At 38.9% G+C, this 15,143-nt stretch overlaps 1 protein-coding gene across 1 annotated transcript; it reads left to right on the forward strand.

Annotated features, from left to right (window-relative positions):
• The first annotated feature begins 5,137 nt into the window (after positions 1-5,137).
• On the forward strand, positions 5,138-13,776 carry LOC138201267 (sorting nexin-4-like). Its single transcript, XM_069154617.1, is given in 15 exon segments — positions 5,138-5,193; positions 6,136-6,260; positions 7,215-7,335; positions 7,337-7,357; positions 7,548-7,697; positions 8,078-8,125; positions 8,371-8,426; positions 8,774-8,846; positions 9,381-9,442; positions 9,711-9,776; positions 9,946-10,035; positions 10,665-10,764; positions 11,108-11,253; positions 11,680-11,794; positions 11,964-13,776. Coding segments are annotated over 15 exon segments (1,254 nt in total). The 5' UTR covers positions 5,138-5,160; the 3' UTR covers positions 12,012-13,776.
• Positions 13,777-15,143: the final 1,367 nt, after the last annotated feature.

The following is a 15,143-nucleotide window of genomic DNA, read 5'->3' on the forward strand; positions in this document are numbered from 1 at the left end:
TGGAAAGAGAGAGGGAGAGAAATTGAGCTTGGAAAGAGGGGTAAAAAAAAAAAAAAAGGATCGAAAGGACATGAAAGAAGGAAAAAGGGTGAAAAACACAGTTTTCTTGTTGCATGACAGATTCCCTCCCAGCCAACCAAGGCTTGTCCTTTAATACCCAGAAGCCTTCATGTGGCTTCTCAACGATTGCACATGGGGCAAAGCTGACCACATTTCTGCCACGCTGCTTATTATACTGCATTGCTCACACTCTGCATGTGTGTTTGCATATGTGTGTGTGTGTGTGTGTGTGGGACTAAGTGCCCATCTACAGTAAATGTGTACACATGCATGTGTAAGCTTGTTGGAAAGTAGCGGCAGTCATGCAGAGAAGCGCTCAATGAGACTTGCATGTCTTAATTTGTCAACACGCTGGTGATGGATGGGACAGAGGAAACCAGACGGACATTATTAAAATGTGTTGGCGAAACAAGAAAATATAATTTTTCAAAACAACGTTAACTTAGCGCAAGTATTGCCAAGATCAGTAAAGCTTGTAAAAGTTCAAATTACGTGATCTATCCTCTTATGAAATGAATGACTTTGAATTCAATTAAGCTTGTAATGCTGCTATAAGGGTAGAACTATGATACACTACTAAATATTAATCTAAACTAGTTTGTTGATATGTGTCTAGGTGTAAATTAGAACAATGATCAGTTTGTTTAAGGCAAAATCAAATTCTTAAGATTAACATGTGGATAACTTACAAAATAGAAACATTAAGAATTGTTAAATATATAAAAGTTATTTAAAGAAACTCGTTCTTTTATTGTGGGTAGTTCCAAGCACACTTACTCATGACATTTTATAGATGCGTATGCTTTACAGGTTCACCCACACAAATACAGGCCCACTGGACACACTGCATGAGTTTTCCACCACTGTCAAAGGCAAGAATAGAAGGATGAAGGAGAGGAAAATGAAGGACGGAGGCTTTGACATGGAGCAAAACATGTGTTCCTTTCTACTGACCACAAGGACTTCCTCTTTATGATCTTCGTGACCGGGCTTGTATGCAGCACGCACACACACACACACACACACACACACACACACACACACACACACACACACACACACACACACACACACACACACACATACGTAAATATGCACATAAATTGCAACCGCCTAAAACTTCCTGTAAACCAGATATTTGGTAAATGTCACATATTTTCATTTATCTCAAGCAATGATGCAATTAGTTTAAAATTATAGAAGACATTCAAATGAATAACCAGACACATAAAGCTTTACATGACAGGATGATTGACCATACAGTAAATACCAGGCAGGATAATAGTTCACTAATTTTAGTGTCTGAAGTAAAGATAAATATGCTGTGTTTTTCTCAATGTTCAAACATTCCATTTCAAAATAGACTTTACTTCCATTCATATGCAGTATGCTTCTTTGTATGACGTATATTATATCCATTTATGTAACAAATAATTAAAAATTGTTTTAATTATACATTCATGCCAATAACGCACTGTTTTGATAGCATATACACAGTGATATGGTTAAACATAACGAACAAACGTTATCCTATAGGATAACAACACAAAATACTTTTCCTTAAAGAGATGCTTGTCTTGTATTTCATGTCATGACTCCACATTTCAAAAGAACAGTGCCATTAGCAACACGTGCTTTTTTGCAATGACAAGTCAAACTGTCTGTTGTAAAAGAGACCTGTCACACTCATTCATACTCCTACAGCCTCACTATGTAATGCTATGAATGCTGATTGTGATTCTCATCTGACCACACGTAGCTTAATTTGGTTTGTGCTGCCCTCTGCTGTTCAGACGTAAACAGACAGAATAATCATTTCAAAAAACAAATATCCATGCAAAGGAACTCAGCGATTGATTTGAACAGATAATACAAAAATAATCCATTGAAGTAAAATATGTTTTTTGACAACAGACCTAAAAAAAAAAGTCATCTGTCATCTGTTCAAATCCTACGAATTAAAATAGTATTATAAAATAGATTTTTGTATTTACAATATTCAGCTATAATTAAGAACCATTATTGTACCTCTTTTCACACATTTTAGTATGAAAACATCTACACTGCCATCATTTTCGAAACTAATTTAGCTTTTTAAAAAAAGCTGTCCTTTGCCCTTTAGAAACCCATGAAGGCTTTTCTGACTTGATGTGAGTGTACAGTGCAATTGCTGGTTTGAACTGAAATTGTAATTATATTTCTCTTCTATTGTGCTCTGCTCTCTAATTGGCTACGCACACTCATAGAACTCCAGTTACATCCAGTAACTCCATTATTTTGAGATAAAACTATGGAAATGAGGGTCAGGTTATCAATTCTCAAATGATATAAATCATTTTAATGACACAGATGCACCAAGAATTATTGAATAGCCAAATGTAGAATATCGGGTTGCCTAGAATCTTGACATTTGACATAAAAATTTCTGTTTGTGGCAAAGACTTAAAGAATGAGAAATACTAGTAAACAATGTGAAATACGGTTTGCTGGAAAATAAGATACATATTTATGTTTAAACAACAAACACCATTGATTTATTGGTGAAGATGCATTCAAATTTGATTCATTAATGATTCCTTGGTTGATCTTGTGTGAATATCATAATGGGATTTTCATGAGATCACCCAAGGAATTACACAGTTGGCTATGCGATTTATCTTTATTATATAGTCTTTTTTTTTATCTTGCTTACATTCCACTTTATTGTTCAGTATTTTCAGTATGCCACGCTAAGATTTTTGCAGGCCCATTCGGCCACCACTCTAAATATTTTCTGCAGGCGCCACTGAGCTTAGCGTTCAAAAACATTGGTCAGAGAGTTGTCAAATGGCCAATTATAGTCAGCCAAATAGGGCTAGAGGCGTGTGTGTCCATATATGTGTGTGCCCATGTGTGTGGACAGGAAGTGGTGATGGCTGGTTTGAGGTCAGTGGCAGGAAAGAATGGTAGCTATGCTGTTGCTGAGACAACGGCTGGTCACAGCACAAGCTCAGGGTTTCCTGACACACTGCAGCCTGAAACCGCATCCCACCATCACTCCATCCATTCATCCGTCCGTACTGGCTGCGCCTGAGTCATTGAATATTTTAGAATGAATGATGATGTCAGTTAATGTCACCTTCATACCTTTTCTTACCTTTTGGGCATTTCTTTTTTTTTTGTCTCACACCATCCTTCTCTTTTTCATCCACCCCACATCCCACAGCACTCCAGCACCCCACTCTGTGCCCAGTGGCATCTATATAAAATGCTTCCTTACTAAATGCTGCTCCACCCTTCTCTTTAAACATTAAACACTGCACAACAGTGTGACCGCAGGAACTAAAAGGCCGTGTTTCTGTGCTGTTTACTAGCCTGAGGCACACCGCATCCCTCTCATTCAGATCAGGGCCCACAACCATCTACAAAAAATGAGAGAAGGACCAAGTGATATCACCACAGTGAGGAAACTCATCATCTATGACACCTTTTTCATGTTTTTGTTGTTAAGGACCATAAAAAACTATGCTAAATAGTCATTGTTTGCGTTAGTCAGGGTAATTTTTTAAATATATGGTGCACTGGCCTGGATATTTTACAATCTGGGACCACTGTTCAGAGCCAGGCAACTGTCAACACACGAGTATCTTGATCTCTTCTACCATGTGGTTATCATTCTACGGGGAAAACATTTAGGCTACAGATGGGACTCTGCAATTGGACCAACTGGTAATTAGCATATCATACATTTCTGAGTGTCAGTAAAGTTGCCAAAAATAAGAAATCAAACAACAAGAACCGAAGCATGAGCACTGGGGCCTAAGTGAACACGATCTATTTTCGAACCACAGTCCCACCAGTAGATGTCAGCCTTGCTAAAGAAAGGTGTTGAACCCATAACCCTGCTGCACTGCTGCAAGGAAACTTTTAGAAGCCATTCATTTAACTACTTCAAATATGCACCGGTTTTTATCATCTTCATGTGGAATGATGCTATATATTGTGTAACACCTACACATTAACATAATACTTCAATTTCCTTCTGTTCATTAAAATTCCTTTATTACTGTATATGGTCATTTGTTGGAGCAATTTCAATACAGATTTAAGGTCTAATTGCTTGCACTGTCTTATGTTGCACCTCTAACTGCATGATTACATTTTTAGTTGTTCCATTTTCTTTATTCTTCTTCTTTTTTTTTTTATTCAAATATTGGACTCTTGACCAGGATGTTTCTGATATTATGTTGCTTTTAGTCTTGTGGACTCTCATTTAAGATAACCTTATTTTATTGCATGTTTTAATCATTAAAAGTGATGGAAAATAAATAGGTACATTTAATACTGTACTTACAATTTTGAGGTACTTGTACTTTACCTTAGTATTTCCATTTGATTTATACTTTCACTCGTCTACATTTCATAGGGAAATATTGTACGTTTTACTCTTTATTTGACAGATTTAGTTACTTTTCAGATGAAGAAATTTGACACAATGGATATAACAAGTATTTAAAATCCAAGATTAACCCAGTGCTCTCCAATCTTTTTTGGCTTCTTATGTTTTACAAAAAGCAGTGTGCAGTCAGGGTCACATTTAAAATGTCTCTGAGTTGTTAACAGCTCCACAAAAAAAAATATTGTTTTGCCTCTAAACCTTTCACCCGGATTTATTTCAAAATATGTTCAAACGATCCAATATCTCACCAAAAATCAAGTTTAGAAAAAAAAAAAATCCCCAAATTGCCCAAAAAAATTATTTGTGTACCAAAACAGTTTTTTTTCCCCTTCTTTTCTCACAGTAATCATTTGATGACCATTTGGATTTATCTGTTGACCCTGGAAATAAAACTGAATATAAAATAGTTCAAGCTCGCCAGGATATTTCGTGAAACTTATTCACGTATAGAGTGTTTTTACATTGCTCTATTGGTACTTTTACTTTTACTGCTGTTGAGTCGCTTCTTTTTAACGATGTCGATTTAATACTGATTTATTAGTATCTTTAGTTTATCAGCAGAAAAAGCGGTCACTGATCCCTGGCCTCAGCCTCAAGAGCGCATGCGCAGAGAGAGAGCGAGAGAGCCATACAGTCCACTCCGCCAGCTCAGCAGCAGCCAGATGATCATGGCGGACTCTGGGAGCAGCGAAGAGGTAGCCGCGATTGGTAGCGCCGACATCAGTCCTACGGAATCAGAGAACAACATAATCAACACGGTCGTACTTTTTTTGTTGTTATATTCTACTTGAAGCTTGTTTGGAGTTTAAAAAGCCCGTTTTCACAGGTGAAAACCTTCCCGACGAGGCCTAACAGAGCTGAGCGGAGTTAGTGACGAGACTTTTTGCTCGTCCGGTTTTGTGGAACATACGTCGGCTTTACGGCTGAATCCTCAACCAGATGAGCAATGTGAGGTTCAAGTTACGAAATGAGCTTCAGTTGCTCGAGACAACGGTGTCTCAAAAACCATTTGGTAAACTTTAGTCCTCCCGTTAGCTTGCTAGCTAGCAACTCCAACGCTAAACCACGTATGTTTAGTTTACTTTAAATTAGCCTCATTCCTCTTTTCTTTTGTGAAGGTCCAGTCTCAGTGAACGTGGTGTCTGTAATTCAAAATACTACACCTCGGTATTCCCGGTATTTTGCTGGTTGTTGTCATGTCTCGTGACATGCATACGTCTGTCATCAACCTGTAGAGGAGCAGACTTAGTTACTGTCTTCAGTGGCAGAGCTGATGTCCGTCTGTCCCTGTCTGTTGTTCTTTTAATGCTTGTCTGTCCCTGTCTGTTGTTCTTTTAATATCCGTCTGTCCCTGTCTGTTGTTCTTTTAATGTTTGTCTGTCCCTGTCTCCTGTTCTTTTAATGCTTGTCTGTCTGTGTGTCTCCTGTTCTTTTAATGCTTGTCTGTCCCTGTCTGTTGTTCTTTTAATGCTTGTCTGTCCCTGTCTGTTGTTCTCCCATCACACCTGCCTGTTCACCTGATGCTACTTTCCCTTGATGCGCCCTCTTATAATTGTCTCACACCGCACTTCTATGTTTCTTTCCCCTTTTGTTTGCCTTTTCACGTTCTTACTCTTCAGTTCTTCTGTCCTCTGTAGATGGTGGAAAGAGGGACAGCTCTGTTGAGGAAAATGGAGATAAATGTGGCGGAGGCAGAGAAGAGAACCGGGAAGAATACGGTCAACATGCAAGAAACCTATACTGTCTACCTCATAGAAATAAGGTAGGTCAACAACTGGAGCGTTTGTTTGTTTGTTTGTTTGTTTTTGTTTTTTACCAATGAAGTGATTGTTTACCCAGATTTCTGATATCAGGGTTAAAGCGTATACAAATGGCTTAATATGGTGCTATAATAACCCAACAGGGTTTGTTATCTCTTTCTATCAGACATGTCCATGTCTGTAACAGGTTGTATATTTATTGTCCTGCATACCTTTGTTTTACTTGTCATACTTATCGTATGTTCTCTGATTTGTTTATGCAGTGGGGGAAAACAAACACAGATTAATGACATGTACACACTTCCACCGATCAGTCGCAACATGAAAACATCTGACAGGTGAAGCATAAAGTCTCATGCAACAGTCCAGAGTTGGTCCTACTATTTCGTCAACCCTAATTTAAATGGCAAGGTCAAAATATTTGCAACACCCCTTAGTATAAACCCACAGAGTTTTAACGCTTCCACAAGCCGTAGTCTCCAAAATGACCACGTAAATAAATCAATACCTCTCACTCAGATTGAAAAACAACATCAAACATCCTTACAAAGGCAGGATTTATTTCTGTGCTGCTGTATTATACCTCATGCTCAGTGGGTTTAATGTCGTGCCTGATCGGTGTACATACTCACATACTAATGTAATCACAGCTGGCTGCATGCAAAGGTCACAGAGCAGATTAGTATCATCACTATAACGGGAGATTAGTTGGCTCTTCAGCTGGCAATTAGCGAGATCGCTGGGGTAATGGATATTTTAAAAGATCATCTTGTCACAGACGTCGTGATTATTTTTCCCACCCTTACTTGAAAAAGGCAACTGGAAAAAATCATACTTAGATGTCATGTGTTGCTCTTTCTGTGGCTGAAGCTGCTTTGAACGAAACGTCTTACCACTTCAAGGAAACACATGTGAATCACCAAAAATACTGTTTGTTCCCACTCTTCTGTCTGCAGGCCAGCTGAAGCAGTCCCAGAGGGAGGTGTGCCAGCTACACCCGACACTTTGTGGAGGCGCTACAGTGAGTTTGAGCTGCTGAGAACATACCTCCTGGTCACCTATCCCTACATCATCGTCCCCCCCGCTGCCAGAGAAAAGGGTGAGTCACAAATAGGTGGCAGGGTAAAACGAATTCACGAACTAATAGATTCGTGATATTTTATTCATTTGGTGGATACAACCAATAAACTAAACCTTGCCCTCACTTTCGTCCTCATCGTAGACGATACACTGCCTAGTCTTTGACCCTGCGCTGTTTGTGTTCTCTCCCTTGATTGTGTCCCCTGAAGGCCGAGTTTGTGTGGCACAAGCTTTCAGCAGACAACCTCGACCCAGACTTTGTTGAGAGGCGAAGAGTCGGCCTGGAGAACTTCCTGTTGCGTGTTGCATCACATTCTGTCCTTTCCAGTGACGAGATTTTCTTCCTCTTTCTCACAGAGGTTAGTGACCAAACACGTGTCCCACGTATACACGATTTATAGGTCAGCTGCTCTACATCATGCATATTCTCTATAACAGAGATTTCAAATTGAAAATAGCACTATTGAAAAACAATGCAAGAGGCTGCACTGATGGGAGGAGGAACAAGAAATATCGCCCTTTTCCAAGTTGTAAAATTATTTCTTGAAGAGTCTTGCCATTGGATACCACATTAAAAGGAACCTACTGATTTGTATTTCAACTCGGCTTGTAGCAAAAGGCTCAGTCCATTGCAGCACCTTTTGTTATTTAATTATAGTGTTGCTGTCTTCTAGAAGACCCGTTCATATACAGCATGAATGATATTTCCGTCTGTCTTGTGTCCATCATCTGTCCTCAGGAGAAGGGATGGAGGGATGCAGTTTTGGAGACAGGTTTCCAAGAAAAGGTACCGTCAGTTGTGCTTGATCTCTGTCACTTTCAACTTAAGCGGTACATTGTATTTGAACTGTTTTACAAACATTCAACAAGTTCCTCTTACTGAATGTCTTCACTGAGAATTCGTTCATTACCGAGCAATGTCAATATTCCGGTATTGTTTTATGATATCAAACTGGATCATATCAAAAGCACCGCTTGATAGATTTTCCTGTATGCCATCTGCAAAATGTGTTTAATTCTGTTCCCTGCCAGGTTGACTCCAGACTAAAGTCTCTGAGTGCCATGTTCAGAGTCAAGAACCCTGACAAGTAGGTGTAAAACAGACACAAGCGCTTGTTTTGAAAATGTAAGTTTACATTTCATTCGCCAGGATGCAAACAAATCACACAATGGAGACTCATTTTTGAGCTGTCGTCAAATAGTTTCCCAGCAGCTTTTAAAGAGTAGATTGAATTAAATATTAATAACAGGTTGTAAGAGGTATGATAATGAAAGCTTGAAGATATTTATAAGCACTAAAAGCAAAGTTACATTTAGCAACATATTCAAAAAGAATTTATTCTGGTGTAACACAAACTGACACACGTACACAATGCTCAGATTAAACAATGCAAAAACACGGCGTGACAAATTACCCATTTGTTGTGTTCTCCAGGCGATTCACAGCTCTGAAGCAATACAGTGATGAAATGCACGCTGTCATCTCTCAGTTACTGCGGGTGCGAGCGGTGAGTTTTGGCACATTTAAACACGCTTGCAATTTAACACTCTGTTTTGATCTGGCCAGCGTTAAGGTCAAGTTTATGTCTGTCTGCATGTTGTGTTGTGTACCATGAGCTTCCCTTCAGTGAAATCCAAATTTCACTGACAGTTGGTGTGTCAACACCACCCCACCCTCTCACACACACACACACGCACACAAAATGTCTGGACCAACATGGTAGATTTATGGCTGTCTTTATCAGTTACTCACTGCCATTTTGTCTTTGGCAAGTAATCCACCTCCTGCTTACATTTGTTCATAACCCAGTATTAGTCTGGATTTATTTTCGTGGCTATTCACAGCAGTGACTTAAAAGATGACTGCAGTGCATGTTGATTCTCGGCGTAAACATGAATTTGCAAGCCTTTATCGTCAGTAGAAAGTCATTTGAGTCCATGTTCACATGTATCGTGTATCACCTGAGGGACTTTAGATAGCGGGTCATCTGAAATAACAACAACAACAACAACAACAAAAAAACGGTTTCCTTTTTTCTTAGCGTGTAGCAGACAGGCTGTATGGAGTTTACAAGGTCCACGGTAACTACGGCAGAGTTTTTAGGTAAGAAACACCTGTTTTATTGTGTCTGGGTTTTTTTTACATTGATAAAGTCATAGATCAGGGCTGAAACAAAGAATTACATTGAAATGAAATGAAGCATTAATGAACCAACAAGTTATAGGAAATAACAATCGGCGCATGTACTGGATCAATCTACATTTGCACTACACAGCTGCTTGAAGAAGCAGATGTGAGCCACATCATATCTTACATCACATTGAATTTTTTTTGGTAAATACATGTTACAATACAAATTTCCGGCCTCTAGTGAGTGGAGTGCCATTGAAAGAGAGATGGGAGATGGACTGCAGAGTGCCGGCCACCACATGGACACGTAAGTAGCAGCCTACACTGGAGACTTACTCCCAACCAGTGTACCATCTCAATTCATCACCTGCATTTCAATGTGTTAACCGAGTTGTCACATCCACCCACACTCTCACGCATAATGTTTGATTGACACGGGTTCGCTTCTGAATGTGACGGTTTGTGTATGTGCCCAGGTATGCATCATCAATAGATGACATACTGGAGGAGGAAGAGCACTACGCAGACCAGCTGAAAGAATACCTCTTCTACACTGATGCTGTCAGGTACATGAGTGCTTGAAGGAAAGAAACATTTATCTAGAAGTAAATCTAGCTCTATCTAGATTTATAAATCCATCTCATAGAAGACAAGTGAATTTAGCTAATGTCCTCCATCAGGATGGACAAACCATCTGAATATGTGGAAAATTAGTTCTCGGTTTCTTACAGTTCTAAACAATTTGGGGGAAGAATGTTTACCCGATGTGTTAAAGTAGAATTATTGATTTAGGCCTTATAATAATCCATCCTCCTGGATTGTTCTAGACTCTTTATGGAGCTGTGATTAACATCAGACTCAAGAGGACTTGTCTTCTTAATTTATCAGACAAGTATGGGAGGATCCTCCTCGTGGATCGGGGCATCGGTGTTATCTCAAAGATAAAGTCTTAACTTTTCTTCTCCAACTCATATTGCCCTCATATCTACGTTTTGTAAAAGCTATCCTCAGGTGTGTTTTAGAGCTGTTCATCAATGAACACAAATTAAGTTATATTAAGTATGCATTCATGTTGCGGGACTCCAATTCAATCTGGGTCTAAACCCTGTGTGTGTGTGTGTGTGTGTGTGTGTGTGTGTGTGTGTGTGTGTGTGTGTGTGTGTGTGTGTGTGTGTGTGTGTGTGTGTGTTTTAAGGTCAGTATGTAAGAAAAACGAGTTGATCCAGTATGAGTTGGAGATGGCAGCTCAGGACCTCGCTCACAAGAAACAACAGAAAGAAGAGCTGGAAACCGGGGTAACACACACACACACACACACACACACACACACATCAACAGATATTCAGGTCTTACAAATTAATTATACTATAACATTTAGGCAGAAGGTGAATGTGAACTTTTGCACTGTTTGAAGATTTCATCCATTTTTTACTCAAATTGAAAACAAATACACACACACACACACACACGCACACACCATCTTAGGTGTCACACACAACTTAAAAGCTGTCAAAATGTCACTACACAAACAAGTGCTAAACATTAGTCAACAGAATTAGGCACGTGTTAAAAACATCCTTGTGATTGTAATTGAATGAGTTCATTTGTGTGTCTGTCTCTGTCTTTGTGCGAGTGCAGACGGTGAGAATCTTTTCTCTGAAGGGAATGACCAGTAAATTATTTGGCCAAGAGAGCCAGGAGCAGAGGGAGAGCAGGCTGGCAGCCCTGGAGCTGAGTATCCAGGAGGAAGAGGAAACACTCAAGGAGAAAAACACAGAGTGCCAGTAAGCCAAACATCCACCACAGTCTGTTTTACTACTATCTGAAATTAAAGAGTACATAATCCGACTCTGGTTACCGACCGATGAATTGTATCAACCAAATAATACAAATATATCCTCACAACTTGATTATCAAAAACAGGAGAACAGATATCTCATATTTCGTGAATAGAGTTACTTCCCTAAAGTTGAAACCAACGGTCAGGTGGCCGAGAGTCGATGTGTAATTAAAAAGACGTAATTGATATTATTCCGTAGTTTTGAAAACAAAAACCTCCTTTATCAGGAACGAGAACACAAATAAATAAGGAACAAACATTGTTTTAGTTTTCTCTTCCTCTACCTCGTCTCCTATTCTTCTTCCTGTGCATCTCATCCACTCAAAAAGACTGACAATAGGAATGTGTTTTTGTTTGTGGCCGTCATCAGGGAGTTTGTGCGAACAGCGTGGGGCGACATTGAACGTTTTAAGGAGCAGAAGAACAGAGATTTGCGTGAAGCACTAATCAGCTTTGCCATCATGCAGATCAGCATCTGTAAGAAGGTGTGGCTTTGTACTTTCTCTTTCCCACAGTTTGGGTTTCTACTCGCCCGTGTTAAAAAAAAAAAAAAAGACCTGTGTTTTGTCATGTCAACTCTTAAGCAATTCTAAAATCCTATCTTTAAAAATCTCAAAATCACTCATGTTCTCCACTGTTCATTCACCGTTTCAGGGAATCCAGGTGTGGTCCAACGCCAAGGAGTGTTTCAACAAATTGTGAGCCACTTTCCAAACCAACGACGCTCTGCACCAAAACAACCGTCACTTGGCCTGTACATTCTGGAACCATCAGGCATTGAGAGATCAGATGGGAGCCCAGATACTGCCTACACTTTGTTTGCTATGCTGAATTGCAGCTACCGAGAATAATTCTTTCGCTCCGTCTCACTCACTCACTCACTCACTCACTCACATTTATTGACAAATATTTACCAGATGGATGCATTCATCCACCTTTTGAAATTCAAGTGTCTTAACAGTACTCCTTTCTTGCTAATATTAACCTTCACACTGCAGACAATCCTAAAACTTTCATAGCTTGTTGTTGGTTTCCCAGTTGACCGCAGGTACAAGACAACAACCCAACACTAACAATGCTGATTCCACAGAGGAGTGCTGCCTCATATTTGAGTTGTAGAGAAGGGGCTCAGTGGTTCATGTGACTCGTTGTAGAGTTACCTGCTACAGAGACAATTAAACAACTGTGGTTTGTACTTATTTGTAACATGTTTTGCCCGTCAGTGTTCCTCAGAGATTGTACTCGGAGGTTTTCACATGAGTTGAACTGCAGCTAGCTGTCCATTTACTAAACTGGCAACAAGCTGAAGAATGGAAAAAAATAGCTTGTTATTAATAGAACTACCAACCAGAATCAATTGGGATAATTTGTCACTTGGGTCAAAACTTGTAATCTGCAAGAGCATCTTTAAACTGGGAGGTTTTGCGGTGGTCCCCGAGCCTCCCAAGTATAGGTAAACAGTACATTGAAATGAAAATGCAGGAATTAGGGAATCAGCCTCCGGAGTGTTCTCTGCCTTTGATAGATTCATTTGTTTAAAAATGTGTTAAAAAAAAAAAAAAAAACAGTCAAACAAATCAATCTGAAATTAAATGCAAGGAATCAGACTGTAAGGCAGGGAACATGGACCACACTTACAAAACCCACTACACTGTCACACTTTGTTTTATTTTTTATTGTTATTGAATGAAGTTCTATACATCATTCTAAGGTTAGTCTTTGTTACTGCTGATTGATAGCCGACCAAAGTGCTGATGACCAAGTGCTTTTATGGTACAGAGGACAGGTGGAGAGCACAGAAGAAGGATGGAGGTAGTTCTGCTAATTGGTATTGATTTTTCGGTTTTTGTTTTGTGCCAAAAGAAAAGAGCAGAGGGTACAGTGAAGAAGGCCCGGCACCATTTTAGTGTTTACTGCCTCCTATACCTCCTTGATCTACCAAGTACAACCATTAAAGTTGTTGATTAATAGCTGAGCCTTTCTTTGCTGTCAAGCTTTATAGCCTTAATATGAACATTTGTTTTGTACAATCGAATGGATAAAAAATAACTTGTTGACCTTCTCTGCCCGTTGTCAATGTGCCTCACACCTTTTTCTGATATTAATTTGACGCAGGTACAGGTTTAACTTCCAAACTTTCCTCAGGTCTGTGTTTATGAAAAGTATTGACCAAAATGTGGAAACCTTTAAATTGGATCCCCGCAATTTTCACAATGTGGCTTAATATATAGTTATAGTTAAACAAAACACATTGCTACTTTTTTCTTTATTATTTTCTGAGAAGGAAAAATTCATGCCAAATGGATCTGACATTTGAATGTCATGCTGAGACCAGCAAATCCTACCTTTTTCAGAATAAAACTAATATACTGAAATCTCAAATTGAGGCTTTATGTATGTTTTTTATGATAAATGTGTCAAATGTAATTATTGTGTTAAGACTAATAAACTTTTTTTTTAACTTAAACATTTTTTTGTTTTTTTTTACCTGATCTTATGCAGAGGAGGAGTCAAAGATAATACTAAAAAAAAAACAGGATGACATGGTTTTACATCCTGTTTAGAGGTGACTGAAGAATTCTTTGATTTTCCACTAAGGATTGTTTGTTTTTGGTGGTGACCTGCTTTTTTTCCTTGTGTCTCAAAGATTAGGAAGAAAAAGGCTTTTAATGAGCAAAGTCTGAAGGTCAGGCTGTGTGAAAATAACACAGCCTTACCCACATGTTGGGATCATCTTTTCTCCGTGACGCTGGTGGTGAAAGGATGTGTTTACACTCGAGTGATGGCTCTTGATCCTTAATAACGTTACTTCCTCCATGTTTCAACAGTTAATCATGTTAACGTACAGGTAATAAAATTAGCTTACTTTTTCCTGCAAAATCATTGAATTTAAGGTGTGATTTGAGTGTTAGTAACAAATCGAGTATTAACCAGAACCAAGAGAAGAGAGCACATCAGTCCAGCTTTGGCTGCCTGTAAGACACAGGACTGACTTTAAGCTCCTCCTCCTCACATACAAAGCTTTTAATGGGCACAGACCGAATTAGACCGAGTCTCTGGTTAACTATGGTGCTGTGCAAATAAAGTTTATTATTATTATTATTACATTATGAAATGTATTTTCAGCCACAGAAAGAATGGTGATGCTGGTTACGAAAATGTTCATGTAGCATAAATATTCCCTGTAAATCAATTTGTTTAATGTGTGCCTTTTTGGTTTAAAATGATTTATTATAACTCTATACCATTCTGAGTTCATGGCTAACGTAGTCGCCAATATAATGGACATACAAGATGAGATATTTAGAAAATAGTCTTGAAAAACGTCTAAAGACTCTCCTTGATTGGTGGAATATTACCTTGATACATTGGATTTTATGTATTTGTCCAGTTCGGGTGGACAAAGCAATGACCACGTGTTGTACTGCGATTTGAACACCTTTGATTGGTTGCAGGTGTACACTATGAAATTATGAATGAATGTCGCCACCTGCTGATTAATGCAGGTATGAGCGTTTGAGTTTGGCAGAGAAAGGTACGGAAAATAAAACGTTCCCCTTTGAGAGCCACCGACTGCTTGGTCGTGTGGTTTACTCAAATAGAAACATAACATTAATTTATCATTAACAGACCGAAGTCTTAAACATCCAGTAATTCTGTGTGCCCTTCAGAAACTTGATATTGTAATAATTCCCAGTGAATTACAGCCTTATTGGGCTGTATGACAGCAGTGAGGACGGCATGTTATAACTTTAGGCCTGTATGGGAATTTTTAAGTAAGGAAGTAATTTCCTTTCGGGCATCCGGTATATGGCACAGCTACTGTAGGATGGA

Source organism: Embiotoca jacksoni, unplaced genomic scaffold (genome assembly GCF_022577435.1).
Source record: "Embiotoca jacksoni isolate LCO1_2020_lvr unplaced genomic scaffold, fEmbJac1.0.p SCAF_2, whole genome shotgun sequence".
Lineage (NCBI taxonomy): Eukaryota > Metazoa > Chordata > Actinopteri > Embiotocidae > Embiotoca > Embiotoca jacksoni.